Source organism: Hibiscus syriacus, unplaced genomic scaffold (assembly GCF_006381635.1).
Source record: "Hibiscus syriacus cultivar Baekdansim isolate YM2019G1 unplaced genomic scaffold, ASM638163v2 tig00110015_pilon, whole genome shotgun sequence".
Lineage (NCBI taxonomy): Eukaryota > Viridiplantae > Streptophyta > Magnoliopsida > Malvales > Malvaceae > Hibiscus > Hibiscus syriacus.
The window spans coordinates 1666361-1688658 of NW_024062564.1; the positions used below are offsets into that span (position 1 = coordinate 1666361).

Here is a 22298-nt window from a genome sequence, read left to right on the forward strand (position 1 = left end):
AGAATGACATTCCCGGCCAACCAAACGAAAAAATATAGATTTCATTCTCATGAGAATCTCACAAACACACCCTGAAGGTCGTAATAGGTCGATTAGTTGAATGATTTCACTATCAACGCTTTGTAACTATCGTATCGACCATAGAGGACAATCATGACCTTGTTAAGTTTCAGAAACTTCATCATGACGATAATAAGAACAACTGATTTTTTATATAAAAAATCTAAAGTATTGTTATCATTTAATTAAGGATAAATTATATAAATAATCTCTTTTGTTTTTAGTATGATCGATTTTGATGACCAGTTTTTTAATTAAATACGTTTGGTCCTTTACGTTATCGATTCATTCGATTTTAATCCCTCGATTATTATCTCCTATTAATCCTTTAACAGAAGTATTACATGAGAATTAATTTTTTTTTAAAAAAAAGTTCATGTTCTTCTTCTTCTTCTTTTTCTTCTTCCTCCTCCTCCCCCTCTTCTTCCTGTAAAAGAGTCATGTATCCCAGATTCTATTTGAGGCTATTCGATTAGCTTGCAAATAGTAAGTTATACGTTTTCATAGTTATCGACTTGGAGCCTGATTTTGTCGATGAAACTCTCAGATACACTAAAGACATTCTTAAATGAGAGTACAACAATAACAACTTCGTCAACATTCAGATGTCATCTATAAGTATCAAAGAAAGCTCAACTTCACGACCTTTTTTTAACGCTTTGAAAATATGTAAAAATATAAAAATATCAGACTCTTAGGCCCGAAATAAACTTTTTTTTTTTTGCAACAATCAATTCCTTAAAAAAATGAAAATCACATACTAATCATCAAACAGTGCAAAACTTTTTAATTCTTTTGTATTTACTAGATTCCCAAGAAGGTTCAAGAAACATTCAAAGAAAAGCTGCCATAACCTTAACAATGAACAATATCAGTAATAAAACAACTTTAGTTTACACAGGTATGGAGTTGAAGCTTAACAAAAGTTATGCAATAATGAAGCTTGTTTACATTTTTATGTTCAATTATCAAGGGACAGATGGGTTACCTCATATATACTTTTGTTAATGGGATAACGGAAATTAAATAGACTTAAACATCGATAATGTAAGAGACCAAACATGCTTAACTAAAAAGTCGGTAATCAAAGTTGATTATACTGAAAATAAGGGGGACTATTTGTATAGTTTACCCTTCATTAATATATTGTTGCATTCAATTAAATACTTGAAGCCAATATAAATAATAATACTAGGTTATGTCATAAAGAATTTACGATGTTAACAGTGAAGTGACTAAAAATTTCAAATGTATAAATTCTGTTACTAAATCAAATAATTTATACTTAAATAATTAAAATAAGAATGAGAATAAAGTTGAGTGATAATTTGTGTAGTTTATCCTAAAGGTTTTATCATAGCATAAAAACGAAAAAGAAAAATTGAACTATAGTAGTACGGTTCCTCTAGATTCTAGGAATTCTATTTCATTTCTACTAAACAAGCCAGGGGAGCGGTTCCTTCCGATATTTTCCTCTCCGCTCCCTCTCCGTTCAACTTTCTCGTCAATTTTCCCTCGCTTTTCCCTCCTTCCAAACAGATCTCTTCTTCAAATCCCTATCCCCAACCCTATCTCCCCACCCGAGCCCCTCTTTTCTTCTCATCCTTTTCAATTTCCCGTCTCCAAAATAACAAATTTGCCCCCAACCCCAATGCAGCTACATGATTCCACCGACATCATTGAGGCCCTCCCGGAGATTCCCGACCGAAACTGCAACCAACAAAAAGACGAAAACGACGACGGAAATGACTCTAATAGCACGGTCGAACCCACCGCCGTCGAAGGCAAAAAAGCTCACGACAACACCACTAGCAACGACCGCAGTAATAGTTGTACGGAAGAAGTAACAGTTCTTGATGTTTCCGGGAAAAGCGTGGAGTTTTCTCTATTGGGGGATTCGAAGGATTCCGTAGACGGGCTTTATTTTTACAAGAACGTGTTCAATTTGATTCCGAAATCGGTTGGGGCATTCAGTCGGTTAAGAAATTTGAAGTTCTTTGGGAACCAATTAATTTGTTTCCTGTAGAAGTGGGGGTTTGGTAGGGTTAGAGTGTTTACAGGTGAAGATATCGTCGCCGGGGTTCAATGCAATGTCTTTAAGCAAGTTGAAAGGGTTGAAAGAGCTGGAACTTGGTATGGTTCCACCTCGATCTTCGGTTTTGTCTCTTTTGAGTGAGATTTCTGTGCTTAAGTGCTTGACCAAGCTTTCCGTTTGTTATTTTTCTATTAGGTATATATTTTATCAACCCTTTCTATTTTATTTTTAATTTATATTAATGTTTTAGGTTACCTTTTCAGCAAATATGTTCTTATTTATTCTTATGCAAAGTTATGGTAGTGGAGGAATTTTTTTGGTTTGTTTGTTCCACTAGCGGTATTTTTCCAGATTTAAAGTGTGATTCTGATTAGAAAATCTTGTGCTTCTAATGCTACGAAACCTCAAATTTGCATATGAAATAATGGAGATTTAAGCAGTGGAAATTGTTATTTAAGATTATGCTACACGACTGTCAATAATAGTACTTACTACTATTATGAACACTTTCAAGTTTTTGATAATGTATTTGGATGAACTGTAAAGAAAACAAGAAAATATGTTTTTTTGGGTCTCTGTCCATTGTGCTGATGGGGTAAATATGTGGGTGTGCAAGAAATGGAATAAATGTATGACCTTTTGTGTTTCTTTTCTTGCAGATACCTTCCTCCCGAAATTGGATGCTTAAAGAATTTGGAATATCTAGACCTGTCCTTCAATAAAATAAAGAGTTTGCCAATTGAAATAAGTTATTTGAATGACTTGATTTTGTTGAAAGTTGCAAATAATAAATTGGTGGAAGTACCTTCGAGCTTGTCTTCATTGCAAAGATTGAAGAACTTGGAGTTGTCAAATAATAGGTTGACTTCATTGGGTTCTCTTAATCTTAGCTTAATGCATAACCTTCAGACTTTGAATCTTCAGGTGCTTATATAAATGAATACTTAGATGGATCCCTATCCTTGAATCTCTTATAATGGATTCAAATTAGCAATTTTACTCAATTTTTTCATCACCCGTTATTTGCTTGTCCTGATCAGTTTAAGTAGTCCTAGCTTGAAGTCCTGCCCATATGATTCTGTAGGATGCAGTTAATTTTATTTCAACTAAAATTTTATTTCCAGGTGTTCTGGCATGCTATTTATACTTTAGCAGCAAAATGCATTGGCTCTAAACTGATATAGACATTACTACTTCGAATTGGATTATATATTAATTGGTTTGTATCTTGTATGTGACATCATATTTATATCTATTTTTTGTGCTTGGTTTTCATTGCACTTAAAGTTGGTTGTCATTAGTAATTTTCCTGTTATCCTAAGTCCTAATGCCATTTTATATGCTTGTTTCCAACTTGTGCTATTTTGCATAATATCTGTGTTGCACAAAGTATGCAATAAGTATCAATTCCTATTTATTTTTTGGGTTTGTTGAAGCCGGGGTTTCAAATCGCGGTCCGCTATCGCGATAGCGCCCGTGATTTCGTGGTAGCGCTGCTTTCCGATATACCCGCTACACCTGCAATAGCGCCCGCTACGGCGGCAATAGTGTCCGTTTTGGCCGCCATTGCGGTAAACCCGAAATGACCGAAAACGCGACCGCGGCCACGATTTGAAACCCTGGTTGAAGCAGATAGCTTTCATGGTAATCTGTAGTTTTTGAAGCTAATCTTGTTCCCTTTTTTCATGCATCTACACCATTTTCCAGTACAATAAAATTGTAAGCTGCTTTCAAATACCTTCTTGGGTATGCTGCTATTTGGAAGGAAATGGCAGAGGCTCATCTAGTGATGAGTTCACCAGTTCTTCAGTTGAAATGGATGTTTATGAAGCTTCTGCTCGGGATACTGATGGAAGTGTTTCTTATGACGGTAAGGTGTTTATTTTAAGTTTATGATACATGATATTTCTCTTATCGCATCTCTCATGATATTATTTCCCACTATCTTGCATTTATCTTTACCTAATAGTGAAGTTAAATAATTCTATTCAATTTTGAAATAGGCTCTCATAAGACCTCATCAGGCGTCTTAACCGTGCCATTGGCAAATAATAGATGTTTTGCATCTCAGAGATCAAGTAAACGATGGAAGATGAGAGATTATCTGCAACAAAGAGCTCGACAAGAACGTCTAAATAACAGCAGGAAGTGGAAAGGTGAAGGACATGCTGAGGTGTTTACATTGAAAGCAGGTGGAGAAGCTCCCGGTGATAATAATGTCCTGGTCTCTGACACTGGCGTGGAAGCTGGATCTGAAATTATAGGCAAAGATGATGAGAAACCATTACCTCTCTCAGAAGACAAAGATGACAAAATAAGTAGTGTTAGACACGAGGCTGACACACATACTTACAGAAAGGGAATCAATGTAAAAAACAGTCCCTCAGTTGGTCATGAGTTGAAGAGTGAAGATGAATCTTCTCAGCTTGATGCATCTTTGGCCCTGATAAGAGGGGGAGCTATTGAACAGGATAAAGGTTCATCCTCAGAAACATCCAAGTCTAATTTTAAGTCAAAAAGGCATTCTAAGAGGGATCTTCATAATCCAAAACCATGCAAGTCTCGGAAACCAACAGATTATTGCTCCAATATATCACAAAAATATAGTGCCACCTCATTCTGTGGAACTCAAGACTACCTAACAGATGGGTTTTATGATGCTGGGCGCGATCGTCCCTTCATGTCCTTGACTACTTGTGAGCAGATCTTTTTTTTTTTTATAGAAGTTGGAGGTCTCATTAAAACTCCCTTCATATTCTTCCACATACTTAGAAGTATGTTGAAAAACACTGGAAGGGAGAAAAGAGTACCTCATATTTTATTAAATAGAAGACCAAGTACAAGTGGTAACACTGAACCCTCAAAGGGGAATAAAAACCAATACAGACCATATCACCTAAAAATCTTACATCTTCAAACAAAAAGGCCCTAAGACAATAACCCTATTTCTAAAATACACCTCAAGATGTAAGATAACATAACAAAACAAAAACCAACAATTACAATCACAAACTAAAAAACGCCTCTGAATACAGCTGTCGAACAATCACAGTCCAATTGGAGGAACAAGTTCTAAAGAGATATCGCAATCTTCAGGGACCCAAGAATTAGGTTTGAAGGAAGGGTCAACTTCATACACCAAGATTTTGAATAAATTATCCCCGACTTTCAACTCTAACAACTCATCAATTCTCCCTTGAGCATTTGTGAGTATTTGAATTTTAGCTCGGTCAAAAGACGAAGGGAACTCACAACTGTTATCAATTGCTATTAACTTGCCCCACTTAGTAGCTATGCTTTTGAAAGTATCCCAATTCCAAGTGTGAAAAGGAATACCTTCGCAAACTAACCACACGCGCCGACTCTCCACCACAAGACTCTCTGACCAAGTTTCCACTCTGGAAAACCATTCTGCAAGAGTCTCTAACTTATCTTCCTTCACGCTTCTCAACAAATCCGAGTCCTCAAAAACCATTAGAACTACATTTCCAGCAGCTCTCATTAGCGTGAAACCCGCTAGTCCTTTGGCTTGCATTTGGTTAGCAAGATAATCTTGATAAAGTTCTTGCACCACCCAACAAGACAGTTGTTCAACACTTGAAGTTTATCTTCGTCCACAGCACCCTCAACTTCACAGTGTTTAAACCTCGGAAGATCTTCCATCCCAGACTTACTTTGAACAGCTGTCGAGGACTTTCGCCAGAAAGACTGTCTAGGTTTATATTTAGCCAGATAGACTCTAATTTTGTTGCCGTAAATATGATTACCATTCATCTTAGAAATCGATGTCCTTGCTTCTTCAATTGTAGCAAAGCGAATAAACCCAAAGCGAAACCCTTTCGAGTTTCTTTTTTTGGGAATGAATGCATCAATAACTTGACCATGTGAGCCAAATATAGATCCAAGTCTCTTCCAATGGATCTTCTCTGGAAGGTTCTCGATAAAAATCGTGTAACAACCCTTTCTGAACCCATTGACGATATTTGGTTGGCCTTCCTTTGACTGATTATTAAACCCGTTTCTTCTACTTACCACCACTTCGGACACTTTAACATTGGAATACCCTTTCGAATTGATCTCCTTGGATCCATTATGATCAACATGAGCACCAGGAAGAGCTGGTTTTACGTGTGCTAAAGACAGCTTTCCATTTCTATGTTTCCCTTCTTGTAAGCACTTCTTCAAAGGATTAGATGATAATGGACTATCACCCGACCTCGCTGAATAAGTTCCCAAATTTTGTTGATTTTGGAGCATAGGAGAGTGTCGGTAAGTGGTGCCGTCGGGCTCAACTGTCCAACCAGCCTCACGTGCCAAGGCTGCCAGAACATCGTTCCTAGTAGCATGCGGGGGAATTGGGAAGTTACCAAACTGCCTCAATCCGGCCAGCATGTGTCTAGTAAAAACTCGTTTGTTCCGTTTCCGAAACTTTGACCTCTCCTTTTCTTTCTCATTTTCACGTAAGTCTTTACTGGAGTAAGAAGAAGAGGCTGCACCGGCGGATCCAGAGGTTCTGAGAAAATTGCCGGTGAAACTGCATTCTCCTTCATTTTTAAATCCTTTACCCGCTCGTTCAAATCTGCCACTAGTACTTTTAGAGCCTTAACTCTAGCTTCTAGTTCCTTGGCAGACTCCATAGGAAAATCACCGGCTGCACCACTGCTGTCTGGTTCAAGGAGTTGTGAAATCCTAAAAGATGAAGGAGGGACGGTAGAATGCCTCACGCCAACTGAAACAAACCCTCGAAGACGGCTGGGCTAGGACGGGGGTTGGGGTTCCATGGTGATTTCTCAGTTGTTTAACGATGCTCGACACTAGAAAGCTCGAGATTAGGTCGCAATAAGGCGCTGCGATCGGTAATGTGGCGGAGTCGAACTCGGCCGGCAGGAGGCGGTGTAAATCTGCAGTTGACGGAGTGTAGATCTGCGACGAATGAGAGTTTTTCGCAAAAAAAGGTCCAGATCTGTGTTCACCTTGAGCGGACGACCATCCCAGGAAAAAACGGCGTCAAACGGTGGTCCGAGTATGGCGGCGGATTGCTGACGGCGGCGGCAGACGGCGGCAGCGGACGACGAAACACTGTCGGAGGAGAAACCACTTTTATTTTTTAAAAAACCCTGTGAGCAGATCTTTAAACTCGATTCACGTGAAGTAATTCTTGTGGACAGGTAATTTTACATTTGTGGGTAGGACTTAAGTTACTTTGTAAATCAAACGTACTAGATTCTGCTTTAGGGATTTGCAAATTATATTTCTGATCTTCTAGTTGAGTAATGATTATATTGTTTTCTTTAGGGAAAGAGATGAAGAGTTAGATGCAATTGCTCGCTCTGCTCAAGCTATGGTATGTCATTTGAAGCACTTGAATGGTTTATCTAAAGATAAGGGGCGGGTTGCTGTTGATAACTTTCAGATAGCGTCATTGCTTGCTCTTTTTGTATCAGATCATTTTGGAGGGAGTGATAGAAGCGGCATTGTAGAAAGGAATCGGAAAGCAGTATCTGGTTCTAACTATAAGAAGCCTTTCATTTGCACCTGTTCAACCGGAAACAGTGACAGTTCTAGTGCATCTAGCAAAACCTTGGATACTGTAGAAGATATTGTTTTCTCTGAGCTCTGTGAGAGATCTTTACATTCAATAAAGTCAAGGCGTAATTCCATTGTTGTTCCTATTGGTACTCTTCAATTTGGTGTGTGTAGGCATAGAGCACTGCTAATGAAGGTGACTTTTTCCTGTTCTCATTTCATTTTTTCTTGGTATTATTAATTTAGTTCATTGTCATCTTTTTATTAAGACATGGTATAATTTCAATTGCTGCAGTATTTATGTGATCTAATGGAACCGCCGGTTCCTTGCGAGTTTATCAGGGGCTACTTGGATTTTATGCCTCATGCCTGGAATGTCATTCCCCTTAAGAGGGGTGATTCATGGGTTCGTATGGTGGTTGATGCTTGTCATCCACACGACATACGTGAAGAGATGGATCCTGAATACTTTTGCAGGTGAATTTCTTGATGCAAATGTTTTAAGATGTCTGTGTTTGTAAAGTGTTTTTGGAGTTTCTCTTCTGCTTCTAGCATATTTTGTAATATAACCAATTAGTTTCATTCAAAGATTGCTCTCATTGTACCATTGCAGATATCGAATTTGGAAAGAGAGCTTGTAATGTGTTAAACATTTTATAATTATTAGCAATATAACATTTATTTTGAATTATTTGTTCCTTTTGTCTAGTAGAGATAAGTGGATCCGTGTTTTAGATTAGATGTTATGCTTTGAAAAGGAGTTTTTATTTTTTCATTGTTCTAATAGCTATATGCTTTCTGTTGTATATACATTCCCTTTAGTCGAACAAAAGGATCTCTTGCAACTGAAAGCCTTTCTGTGCTGAGTTCTTTCCCTTCTATGACCACAAGTGATGAAATTGAAAGAGTGGCTTCCAATTCTCTCATTCGATGCAAATTTGGATCAATGGATGCTGTAGCAAAGGTTTGTTATCCTCGTCAGGTTTAAGATTGTTTATTGTGTTTTTAGATATGCGAGTTAAGTGAATGTTTTTTGATGCAGATTTTTTTGTCACGACATTCTCATGCCTTTTCAATTAACTGCTAGTTCCTTTTTAGCTATTGATTTTTATTCAATATGGATTTGCAGGTGCGTACTCTAGAAATAAATGGTGCTTCATTCGATGAGGTTAAAAAGTTTGAGTATAGGTGCCTGGGGGAAGTAAGAATACTGGGTGCTTTGAAGCACACATGCATTGTAGAAATGTAAGGACATCAGATATCTTCAAAGTGGATTTCTGTAGGGGATGGAGAACAAGAACGTCGAATCCTGCAGTCTGCAGTTTTGATGGAGTACATAAAAGGAGGATCATTGAAGGTATTTGTATTTTAATAATTCTTCCTCATGGTTACGTGATTTGTTCTTCATGCTACCTTATGGTTACTTGATTTGCGTTTAAGCCTGATTATCCTGTTGCTTCTGAGAAGGCTCATATTGAGAAACTAGCTAAAGCTGGTGAGAAACATGTCCTTGTGGATTTTGCATTGTGTATTGCACGTGATGTTGTGTCTGCACTGGCAGAGTTGCACTCAAAGCACATTATTCATCGTGATATAAAAAGTGAAAACATTCTGATTGATTTGGATGGGAAGAGAGTTAATGGGAGCCCGATCGTGAAGCTCTGTGATTTTGATAATGCAGTACCTCTTAGGTCTTTCCTGCATACATGTTGTATTGCTCATTTAGGGATACCTCCTCCAGATGTGTGTGTTGGAACGCCTCGATGGATGGCTCCTGAGGTTGTACGTGCAATGCATAAGCGTAATGTTTATGGACTGGTAAGTTTTATCTCTTCCATTTCTGCATTGATTATTGGATTGATGATTTGTAATTCCTTGATTTGGTGAAAAAAATTATTCGAGTAACATGAAAATTGTTTTGATGATAGAGAAAAGATAATATACTTGGTAATGTTTATATTGTATGTTGAGAAGAGAGGAGAGGAAGGAGAGAGGTTAAGTGGGTAGAATGTTTAGGAGTAGCATTTAGATATCGGCTTGAATTGATATGTTGCTTGGTTCTGTGTTACACACTGTTTTGCTTATGTGGGTGTGAAGTTTATTACTAACTGGTTGCAGGAAGTGGACATTTGGTCATTTGGATGCCTGCTTTATGAATTCTTGACTCTCCAACTTCCTTGTTCTGGGGTATCGGAGCAGCACATTCATGACCTTATTCAGGTATCGACAATCAGTAATTCCGAACTGATCAGTCTTCCTTTGAGTGCCTTTGATTTAAGCTAAGTAGGTTGTTTCTTCTGATCTTTATATTTGCAGATGGGGAAACGTCCAAGACTACCTGAGGAGCTAGAGGCAGTGGAATCATTGACTGAAACTGCAATGACCCAATCTGGGACAGAGGCCGAAACTGAGACAATTAGATTTCTTATTGATATCTTCCGTCAATGTACAGAAGAAAATCCCGTAGATCGCCCAACAGCCGAAGGCCTTCATGATATGTTGCTCAAACACAAATGAATTCAGGAATTCGAGTTAATAATATTTAGGTTGGTGAAGTTTTTTAATAATTATTTCCTCTTATTGTTTGCATGAATGTCATTTTCATGAACTGTTTCATTGGGAATCAGATGTTATTCACCAGGAATTAATTACCACCTTCACAAGTGTAGTTGTACTAACTAGGCTTTAGCGGTCTGACATAGTTTTATTGTGTACTAGCTAGCTATTAGAGACATATCCGTCAGTGTTACGTGTAATGTTATTGAGATGTGTAATTTGTTGTAGGTAGTTAATTTTGGTTGCCCTATCCATAGCTAGTAATCAAATAAATCAATGTACAAGTACTCCTTGAGTTGTACTCGTATTTTTCAGAACGAGGCCTTTGTGAATGTGATTGATCTCATTTTTATTGTATTCCAGCGCACTATGTAAATGAAACATCCAGCAGAATGAAATGTCGTCTATGACTTATTAATGTTGGTTGAATTTAAATAGATAGGTTGCTTTTCTCCCCCAGACATGGAAGTGTGTATTAATTAATTACATTGTAAACAACCAATTCCGTGAACATATAATACTGGGGAAATAACATAGAGGGCTAGTCATTGATCCTGAAATTTATATGTTTGGTGAAGGCCAAAAACTGAATGTTAAACTTGAATTTTGTTGGTTGGCCTTTTCTCTTTACAGAGAGAAGAAAGTTTTCCCATCTATTTCTTTCCAATCATCCTACTAGGTCCAACATGTTTTTGGTGATGGAAATAAGAGAGAAAAAGGAATGAATGTGGGGTCAATTTAAAACTAAAAATCGAATGAACGAGGTGTTCATACCGCAAAACAAAAGGAGAGGGTCCAACATGTTTTTGGTGATGGAAATAAGAGAGACAATTGTCGCTGCTGGCGACTGCTAAAGCAAAAGAGTTGATGGAATTTTTAGGATTTTATATTTAAGAACAAAGAAGGAATATTTAGAAGCCATAGAAGTAGTAGTGAGATTTTGTTCGAATGAAGGCAACGCTTGTAATAGTTACTTTCTTCTTTAATTTGGTCTCTTCAGACGCCATGCCCTACTGTTTCATGGGCGTATGTTTAATTTGGTCTCTTGTATTAATATGTTTGTTATCTAAGCGGTTTCGGTTCTCAAATGTTGTCGGTTTTCATGTAGCGATTAATGAGACATTCAGCCTTGTCGTCTCTCCCACTTACATTGTACTGAAATATTTGTTTCTATTAATAGGGTTGAGAAAAAAAACTGATTCAAACCATACCCTATTCCATTCGGTTCGAAATTTTTATTTATTGTTTGATTTTTATAATTCGGTACGGTTGCGATTTTTTCATTTAAAATCTGTGTTTTTTTTAAATAAAATTGAATTAAAAAGGACAGACTAATGGTCTAAATCAAATCGGTTTTGAATTTGTTACAAGACAAACTTAGATAAATAAATTCTAAAAACTAATAGTATTATTTTTTTAATTCAAATTTGTGTGTTTGTACTCGATTTAAGCTTAAAAATATATTTTTGGATGTTAAGTTTGAAAAATGATGAACAATTAAAAATTACAAAATCAAACCAAACTTACCTAAACCAAAAACTTTGGTATTTATGTCAATTTCATTTTTAAAATTTGTGTAATACAGTTGGATTCATTCTATTAAAAAAACTGAATCGAAACAAATTGATTTCCTCTGTGTTATTACTTTTTTCAATAGAAGTTGCTAGTCTTATTAAAAAATGAATATACAAAATTACAATAAGAGTTTACAATAAAGTAAAAAGGCATTAGAGGTCTCTATACTTTTGAAAAAAAACCAATATGGTTCTTGTATTAATTTTTATCTCAATGTTGACCGTTACAGAGCTGACATGACAGTCCATTTGTCATGTTTGAGTTATCAATTTAGCTCATTTGTCATGTTATCTACCATGTTATCAACCACCATAGACTGTTACATCAGCACCGTGAACTGTCACGTTAGCACTATAACAGTTAATGACGAAAAATGTTGGTTAAAGGGCCGGGTTTATTTTTTGAGTTGGAGGGTCACACTGAGAGAAAAATAATTTGAGGGTCACATTGTTTTTTTAAGTACAAGAACCACTGATGTATTTTTGCCTTGCAACTATCATGGTAAACTAAATACATAATTTGAACATTTTTCTATGACATTGAAACTAGTCACTTTAGATCATACAATGGTTATACATGAAAAAGGTTAAAACCTCACCAAAAGGCTCAAACGAAAATAGATACGAACAAATTTGAATCCATCGACAAATGAATCACAAAAAGTGATTAAGCTATTGAAAGACCACCGAGAATAACAAATTAGAGACGAACGTCCTGAGAAACTATTCACGAACACAAAAACCGCGTATCCAAATTCAATCCGAGGGTCCATAGTAGGGAAGATCAACAAGATTATAGATAAGCAACATCTTGATTAGTCGTGTCGCCGTCAAATTCAACCATGAGAAAACATAAAATAAAATGACCTACCAAATGATCGAGAAAGAAAATGAAAAACATGTTACAAAGACAGGACAAACCTAGTCCTAGAATTATAGGGTTTAAGAAGTGTAAACCCATGATTGGCTCACTGCTATTTAATATCAAAATAAGTTGGCTATGATTATTTGAGGAATATAACACCCAAAGGAATATGTTCTTAATGAGGGGAAAAGAAAAACGATTTTAATACCAATAATAATTAATTAGTATTCCATACATGAATCAACACATACAATTAAATCTCGAAAAGGTTAGGCAAATCTTGTGTGGGTATTTAGAATATTGAACATTTAATTAATTAATCATAATATACAATTTAATTTATATAATCCCGAGATAGTGACTTAATTCATATATTACATGTTGGGTTCCATCATCACATCTTTTCGTAAGATTCTACTCATTTTCATAATTGTTTAAATAAAAAAGTATTTTTAAAAAAATAAAATTTATATACTTTTTAAATCTTATGTCAGTGATTAAAAATATATATTATTCTCCGTAAATTTTTTAGGCCTTACTACTTATAATCACCCATATTAATTTAATTTTTATATATATATAACAACTATCCAACAAATTGAAAGATTTACGATATATATATATACATGGACGTACATAAAAATTTATGTAAGTGGTTGCGAATTTAAAAAGTTATATTAAAAAAATTAAGAGGGGTGGAGTTAGAAAATTTTAGAGGTATAAAATGAATAATCAATAGAAAATACAATAAAAAATCTAAAATATAAGGGAATTTGAAAATTTTAGGGATACAACCTCACCTTAACCCATCCTTGTTAATATATATATATATGACGGGTTTAGCAATTATCCAACAAATAGAAAGATTTGCAAGGCTGTATAATCTCTGAACAAAAAGGAAGATGCTCATAATTAAGGACATGTGATTAAATGAACTTTCATATAATCACAAAACACAATTAATGAAGCATACATAAAAATTTAATTTTATAATATAATATTTTTTATTTTATATTTTGTTTAAGAAAATACGATTCACCAAACATAAAGAATGGTATTAGTGATAAAATGAATGTTATTCTTCTGATGTTTTGAGTTCTAGCAGTTTTGTTTGTAAATGTATACGACTTTAATTGGATTTAAAATCGAACATATATATTATCTAATAATCATATTAGAATATTCAAAAATAAAATTTTTAAGTGTAGTGAAACATATACGTTCAATGGAGCGTATCTGGTTCTTGAGAGAAACGGCTTTTGGATTAGGTTTCTTGTCTACGCTAGGTCCCTTTGATCGCCGGCCAACGCGATTCCCTTCCGCCACGCGCCGCTTACCGTAGCCACCGTGGGCCATGTCGTTTCTATCTTTTTTGGTGCTGCTCTTGCTCGTTTAGATATATTCTGTAGCCTTCGCTGTGGAGGTTTACCAGAAGAAAAAAATCGAGGGATTCTCGTAGTTTTCTATTTGCCCTAGCAATGCCTAATGGACCAAATTGACTCGACCTCTTTTCTAATTATTTTATCTCGCTTTCTATGCACTATATACATAATTCGATGACAAATTAAATATTTTATAAAATTATATGACAATTTTTTAGGAAGATATATTTTTTTAATCTAGGATAAGTATAAGATAGTATTTGTTCAAATATAACTTTCAAACATTTGAAATTGAACGCTCATATTCCTATCATTATTGGTGCTTGAATTAGAAACTTAAAAAAATAACAATAATTTCTTTATGATTGAGGTTGTTTGGTTCTAGCTAAAAAAATTATAATCGTTTTATTATTTTTAAAGTTTGGTTATTAAAAAATAATTATATTATTTTAAATTTTTAATACTAAAAATATTTAGGGTAAATTATATTATTAACTAGTTAATTATTTAGTCTTTTTTACATTTACTATTGATTTTTTAATTTTATCAATTAGATCACCTAACTATTTAATTGTAGTTAATCAAGCCACTAGCCATTCTAAGTTGACGAAAATATTGATGTGTCATAAATATTTTGATATAAATCAACATATGACCTTTATTGTTTATATATCCTTACAATTTAGTCATACTTTTATAGATTAAAATAAATTTACTCATCTAATCAAATTATGTCCAAGCAAAATTGGGGCAAAGAGGATTTGATCCAAGAACATAGGGAAGTTAAGCATAAACACAATCACTGAAGTAAGTTCAAACTATAGCTTAAGCTAGACAACACTCTGTATATTTTGTATCTTCGTGTATATATTTAAAAATAATATTATATATCTTTCAAAATATATTTTATTTTTATTTTAAATTATTAAATATATTTTATTATTAACTTAATTTAAAAGTGTTTTATTATTTTTTTAATTTAAAAATATATATATTATTCTTATCTTAGCTTAATTATTCTTATTTTAATTTTAAAAATAAATATTATTTTTATCTTAATTTATAAATATTTTTAAAAATTAATTTTTAAATAAAAATAATAATAAAACTATAACCCCTAAATCTGATCTAAAAGAAATTAGATCGAATCTAAAGAGTCTATTTTAAATCAATTTCCCCCAAATATGTCATGATCATTACAAACTTAAAATAATATTTATAGTAAAGTAACAAATCCCAAGTTAATAATTCATAATTTATTAAAGTAAAATATTCGAAGAAATTTTTTATATAAATAATAATTATTTCTAAATCATGCAAAAACGTTTCAAAGTACTGTAATGTCCAAAGTCTCAAATTTACAAATTAGATAATTCAAAAATATATAACAAAATCGATAAAGAAATGTAAAATAAAAATTCATACTAAATAATGTTTTTAACTGAATATTGAATGTGATTCTCTAAGTACCGGATCTCTTAAGTCGAGTGTCTGAAAGAGAAACTATGAGGAGTAAGCTATAAGGCTTGGCGTGTCTTTAAAGTGCAATCAATCACAAGTAAAAGCATAATCCAAAACATTTACATGACTATTCATACGCCAAAACATGAACGGTAATTACAATTTAAATGTGATGCAAATGTTCATACATCTGCGTGTACTCCTAACACGCCATCCGAAGAGTGGGTTCCCTAGAACCACATTATATACCAACTAAACACACTATGTGAGTGGGGTCTGCCACAAAGGCAGATGTCACTGAATCTAAAAAAGTGACATTTACTCCGTCGAGTGAATGTACTAACTTCCTCTATCAGAAATAGTCTCTATGATATGAAAATGACACATATATCTGATCTATGATTCGATCTGAATGACACATATCCGAATAACATGTACTCGAATATCGTATATCTAAATTTTGATCTGATCCGAATGAGAATGTAGTTACATGATTCCAGAGTCCGAACACATAGCATAAATTGAATCTAATAAATAACACTTTACACATAACACAATTGTTGTCTAACAGATCATAATAATCAGATATTCCAAATGCACAACATATATATCAATATACAACACATAATATTTATCCGAATTTAATGCAAATAATTTCAACCAATTTCACAAAACAGTCAATCTCACAATTTATCAGTACATACCAAACAATCAAGTAAACACATAATTTAATATAGCATCGACAGAGACACACCTCGACAGATAGCTAACGACGATAATAACCTCTACCACGATTAGCTCGAGCAGTAAGTTCGATCCGAATCAGTGTCTACAATAAGTAATTTAAATAAATAAATAATTCTAAAATTAACTACGGATTTAACGTACTAAAATTTGTCAGCTATCACTTACGGTCGACATGAGTTATACGATTCGGTTTGATATTCATGGGTAACGGTGACAGAGGAGGTAACTCGATTCTCGGTTCAATATTTCCTGCAAAATTACGACCGAGAATCAAATCCCCAATAAACCAATTCCCAAATTAAAGTAATAATTATCAAAGAATTAATAAAATAATTTCATATTCAATTTGAGGAAATCAACAACGGGTGACATTACGAGTCAAGCTCGCGGGTTTCATGAAAAGTCGCTCAAACGACGATGACTGCGAACGGGGTTACGACGGTGTCAATAGGGATGGCCGGCGAACTCACCTTGATAATTAAAGACGGCGAGGCGAGCGTGTGAAGAGTGCGGCGCAGCTAGGGTTACGGCGAAGGGTTGTGTAAAGAAAATAAATAAAGGAGAACAAAGCCGCGCGGGGGGGGGGGGACTTAGAATTGGTTTTAAACCAACTTTGGTCTAATTTCACGGTTGGTCATCAAACTGTTTAGGTTTCACGAAATATGGATTCAATCTTTCCAAATTTTCAATTTGACCAAATAGAAATTAGGGATTTGAACAATTTCCCCAAAATTCTAGGGTTTCAAATTAGGAATTATTTGGGGTGTTACGAAAACAATCTTAAGTTAAGTTAATAATAAATATTTAATAAGTTGAGATAAAAATAAAATATATTTTAAATAATATAAAATGTTATTAATTAAGTTAAATGTTTATACACAAAGATAAAAATATATATAGAGAGTGTTGTCGCTTTAAACCAATATTGGACTTGATTCAATGGTTGGGTTTGTTCTTATCTTCCCCTCCATCCTGGATCGAACAAATATATCAAATTAAAATAAATTTAATCATACAATTGAATGATGACATTTACACCATTTATTTGGATGAGTAAATTTATTTTAATTTATAAAAATATGATCAAATTGAAAGGATATATAAACAATAAGGACCATATGTATAATTATATAAAAATATTTAACAGTCATGTCAGTAGTTCTATTAAATGATAAGAGCTAGTGGCTTGATTGATTACAATTAAATACTTAAGTGGTCTGATTGGAAAAAATAAAAGTTCGATGACAAAAATAAAATAGCTAAATAGTTAAGTGGTCAATAGTGTAGTTTACCCAAATATTTATTTATATTTCAATGATATAGTTTACTACTAAATAATATTGGGTAAATTATACAATGATCTTCAATTATAAGGTGTTAATTTATTTAGTTTTGCAACTATTAAAAGTTATAAAACAATCTTCTGATTATGGGACAATACTTTTGTTGAATTCCCTAATTATTAAAAGTTATAAAATGATCGCTCAATTATTCATATGTTTTAAAATAATATTTTTCTACTACAAAATTATCGACGTCTGAACTAAATTTAATGATTTACTAGAATATGATAAAATCTAAATCTGAAAATCTCAAACGACTATACAATTCAAACAATTTATGGCCAATTTTTTTTTTTTTGGATAAGTTTTATGGCCAAATTTTATTTTAGTCTATAAGTGTTAATGTTTAGCTGAAACGACCTTCAACTTTAAAAAAAAGATTTTAAAACATAAAAATAATTTAATGATATTTTTGTAACTTTATAAGGTTATAAACTCAAAAAGTGATGCATAATATCTAAAGATCATTTTATAATGATATAACTGGGACCATTTATCCATAAATATCTTTGGGTTATGAAACGGGGGAGAAAGTAAAAGTCACTTTTTTATCAGCAGTTATTGGTTAAGCACGCTGCACTGCGGTAAGCCACTGAAAGAGAAGATGGAGATGGAAGACGAAGAAGTGAGTGGATGGGATTCAAAGGCGTGGGCCTACCTCAGCATAGTCCGCTCTGTTTCACCGTTAATCCAGTGCATCACCAACTTTGTTTCCATGGATCTGACGGCCAACACTCTCTTATCAGCCGATGCATCATCCGCCATGCTTCACTCAACTGAATCCCCAGATTTCACCCCTCATGTCCACGCTCTTTATATCAACGTAGGAACTCTTTCCGACAACTAGCTACCGGCTATGAAAGTCGCCGCCCAGTTGGCTTCCAAGTTCAATAAACACTGGGTCCTCGACCCCGTCGCCGCCGGTGCTTCCTGTTTCCGGCTAAAGGCGTGTTTGGAACTGATCTCCCTGAAGCCTTCCGTCATCAGAGGCAACGCCTCCGAAATCATTGCCTTTGCTAACGCGTCCTTTGGATCCTCATCCACCAAAGGCGTGGATAGTTCTCACGATTCAACCGACGCCGTGAAGCCGCCAAATCCTTGGTTAGTTCCAGTGGTGCTGTAGTAGCGGTTTCAGGTGCGGTCGATATCATCACCGATGGGAATCGAGCCGTCGGAGTACGAAACGGCGTGCCGATGATGCAAAAGATTACAGCCACCAGATGCGCTGTCACGGCTTTGATCGCTGCTTTTGTGGCAATTGATCCTTCGCATGCTTTGGAAGCTACGGCTTCGGCGTTGGCCTTTTTGGCGTTGCCGGTGAGATCGGGATGGAGAGGGCTGGAGGTCCGGCTTCGTTGCGGATGCACTTGATTGATTCTCTCCACGGACTTGATCAAACGGCTGTAATTTCTCTGGTCAAAATCGTTACCGAATAGAGCATCAACCTTTCCCTACTTTTTTACTGTTTACGCACTTATCGTAAAATTTGTGTGATTATAAATTGCAGTTTGGGGATTTTCATTTTGCTAAATCAATGAAGTCTTTTGAATTTCAACATTGTCACAATGAAGATTGATGCCCATGTTCATTTTCACACATACAGGTACACATAATTTGCAGAAAAACATGCAACCTTTTCGAGTTTTAGTATTTGAGATGGACTGTGATCCTCAGCAACGTCTCAGCGCCATCCGTGACATGTTGACCTGGTGGTATAAGCGGTCGAACCTCAGCAACTCCACAAGCATTCTTAAACTTGCCGGTTCCACGATCACTGATACATGTGACACGGTGCTTCCGACCTTGTAAACTCCGTAGAAGTTCAAGTATTCGTTGTATTCTCCGCCTTCTATAATAGCCGTGAATGCCATCATTTGTGTTGTTCCATCAGCTGAACTGGATACGTAAACCCCTGAGCTTTCCCTATTGTCTGTGATCCATTTCAGGGCTAGCGGTATGTGTCGATGACGGTGATGGTTCCAAATCCTAGTCCCAAGCTATCTGGTCTTAGGGGGATACCATTTTGGTTTGGATTACCGGCGAAAGCTGTACCAGCTAAGCCTTTTCCTAGAGGAAGACCTTTGACGCCATTGACGGTAGGAATAGCACCATTGGGATTGCAACCCCACCTTGGGGGGGGGGGAGGAATCCTACGGGTTTAGCGAAAGGTACTCGACCACTGTAAACGTTTCCGAGTAAGCCAGTTATCGGTCGACCTGTGGGGCTAATGCCTCCGAGGATATCATGCATGTAGAACTCAAGGACGGGCTCTTCTGTTGCAAAACATGTTACCATGTAGACGGCAGCAATCAAGATTGTAATGAAACTTTGGGTTGGTTGCATCGACATTCTGTGATTCTGTAAGTGTGCCTTTGGATTAGTAATGAATATTTGATATTATGCAGCTTCCCCTTTTAAATAGAGGATAGCATCAGCTGTGGAGTTGTTTGAGGTGGTGAAGGTGGTGTTTACATCAGCTTTTCCTATAGTGTGCCTTCCTCATGCTAAAGACCATGAAGTCCCATTCTCGGTATAAGAGATTAAAGATCTCTATTAGGAATAAACCTAATTATTCAAACTCCAAACCTACTTTTACTTTTCTTACCCCTGTGAAGTTCAACTCCATCACAAGTTCATAAAGAATGAGCACATCTCCCCCCAATACACGCATTCTGGAACCCAACATTTTGACTAATACTAAAAACCAAAACACATCAAAGTTAAAATTCCCTAATGGATTTTCGACTTCTTCATAAATAAAAGTAATAAAAGAAAAGTAGGAGAGTATCACTAACCCCATTACAAGCCATCTCCTAAAGAACTTGTTACATACTAAAAAAGAGGCCCAAAATTAAACAAAAATAAAATAAAATCGAGTGCTCCGCTCAGCTGACAAGAACACTACCGTTTATCCATAGGGTTGATTACAGAAACTCCCAACAGCTTCTGCCTCCTCATTTCCAATATCTTCCTGTGGGAATTGGAGTGCAACTCATCGGAGAAAGTAGGGCTGCTTGCCGGACGATACTCGGCACCAAACGCCCCGACTTATACCTCATCCACAAGCATTGCAGAGTGTTTTAGGCCCAACCGGGCCTGCCCTCCATTGAGGTGTCTTTTCCGCCCCACAATGGTGGCATTTCCGACCCCCTTTCGTCCTCTTCACCTTCTCCTTAGCCCACCACCACCTGTTTTCTTGGTTCCTCATGTCCCGGCATTTACGCACACGCTTCGACCTCGCCTTCACCGGGAACGTTGTGATGTTCCCGGTGGTACTACCTGAAGTACTGCTGCTGCTACTGTTTTCGAGTACTGACACCGGGCTCTGCTGCTTCTCTAAAACAGAATGATGTCTCCACGCCTGGAAATGCATCCTTGTTTAACCATTCCAGCTCTTCCTCTGCGAATTCCTGCCAACATTGAAAACAAAATTTTTAACTCAGCTGGCTAACTCTGTCGGCTCTAAACGTTTTAAATCGTGGACATTCGTTAACAGAGAAAAGGACAAAGATAGGTCTTGTAGGTTTAGCATGCAACAGCTAAATAGAATGTTTGAAAGGTTGGCATGATTGACTTTTTCGAATTGAAAAGAATTTTAAAAATAATCATAACAATTGATGGTTGATGGTAAAATAGATTCTTAAATTTGAATACTTCTATCTATATATATAAACGTTTAATATTAATAAAATTTATAAATAACATTACTTGTAGTTTATTTAATGTTAGGATTTTGTTTGGATCGTGTTAAAAATTTAATGGTGCTACTTTCATTCACTGAAAGATAATAACATATTATTATTAAAAAATATATCATATTATCACTGATGTTTATTTTTTTTAATAATTGATGATTAGATAAATAAAATAATATATTTTAAAAATAATAATTAAATAAAATAAAATAAGTATGTAGTTTAGTCTATTTTTATATATATAATACTCATTTATTACTACAGCTCATAAGCATGGTGTTTGACAGCTCATCTCAAATAACGACATTCCCCCAACTATCACAAAACCAAAACTACCCTCAACCTCACGTGCCTGTCGTATCCAATAATGAAAATGACCAATATGGGTAAATTTGTCATCCACAAAAATATCGCATGAGCAATCAATAAAAAAAACGCAAGTACCAGTTTTCAATGCCGTCCACTTTGACCCGGACCGGGTCAATTTTCATCCCAGACTCGGAAACAACCGCCCGAGTTCGACTCAGGACCAAACAACCCATCCCCCGCCCCAACAGAGTTGAACCGAGTCACCTCTCCTACCTAGTTCCCCCAAGCCTTCGAGAAAAAGAAAAACTACCAAACAGCAAAGACTCGGCCGAGTTAGCACCAAACTTGGCCTCTTTAAACCCTCTCCGTCGCCGAGAAAGCTCGAAAAATTTCAGTACTATAAGCCGGTAAAAGAAAAATAGAAAAAAAAGAACTTACCGGAAAAGAAGGATTAGGGTTAAGCTCGGAGAAGCTGTGTTCATCTTCATCTTTCTCTCCCACATCGGAGCCAAAGTCTAATAACTTGTCGTCGAAACAAACTGACATATCAAAAGGTTCCATTTCTAAACAACTCTACTTCTCTAACGAAAGGAGTGGGTTATTTATCTCTTCTTTTATCAAGAAAAAAGTTGGGCTTTCTTTGATGGGGGGAATGAGGAGATATCTGATATTTAGGGTTCTTTCATTATTGATTTTGTAAATTTGGGGTTTTGTTCGTAACGTATAATGGTGTTGTAAATGAGTA

General features: G+C 35.5%; 1 protein-coding gene, 1 long non-coding RNA gene and 3 pseudogenes across 2 annotated transcripts; 2 read left to right on the plus strand and 3 right to left on the minus strand.

Annotated features, from left to right (window-relative positions):
- The first annotated feature begins 1540 nt into the window (after window positions 1-1540).
- On the plus strand, window positions 1541-10236 carry LOC120212728 (annotated as a pseudogene).
- A 5864-nt stretch (window positions 10237-16100) lies between these two features.
- Window positions 16101-16766, minus strand: LOC120212730. Its single transcript, XR_005524735.1, has 3 exons — window positions 16677-16766; window positions 16372-16455; window positions 16101-16288 (listed from the first exon to the last, which is right to left on the minus strand). It is a non-coding gene; the product is annotated as an uncharacterized LOC120212730 (long non-coding RNA).
- A 1332-nt stretch (window positions 16767-18098) lies between these two features.
- On the plus strand, window positions 18099-19991 carry LOC120212725 (annotated as a pseudogene).
- Window positions 19220-19898, minus strand: LOC120212785 (dirigent protein 16-like). Its single transcript, XM_039210974.1, has 2 exons — window positions 19679-19898; window positions 19220-19479 (listed from the first exon to the last, which is right to left on the minus strand). The coding sequence occupies exons 1-2, from the start codon at window positions 19896-19898 to the stop codon at window positions 19220-19222; spliced, it is 480 nt and encodes a 159-aa protein (XP_039066905.1).
- On the minus strand, window positions 19798-22298 carry LOC120212727 (annotated as a pseudogene).

Bases quoted from the DNA above. Each gene is read 5' to 3' on its own strand.
- LOC120212785 (XM_039210974.1), bottom strand. From the start codon at position 19,898: ATGTCGATGCAACCAACCCAAAGTTTCATTACAATCTTGATTGCTGCC. The intron at 19,480-19,678 runs GTGGGGTTGCAA...AATGGATCACAG, and splicing joins ATTCCTCCCCCCCCCCCAAG to ACAATAGGGAAAGCTCAGGG.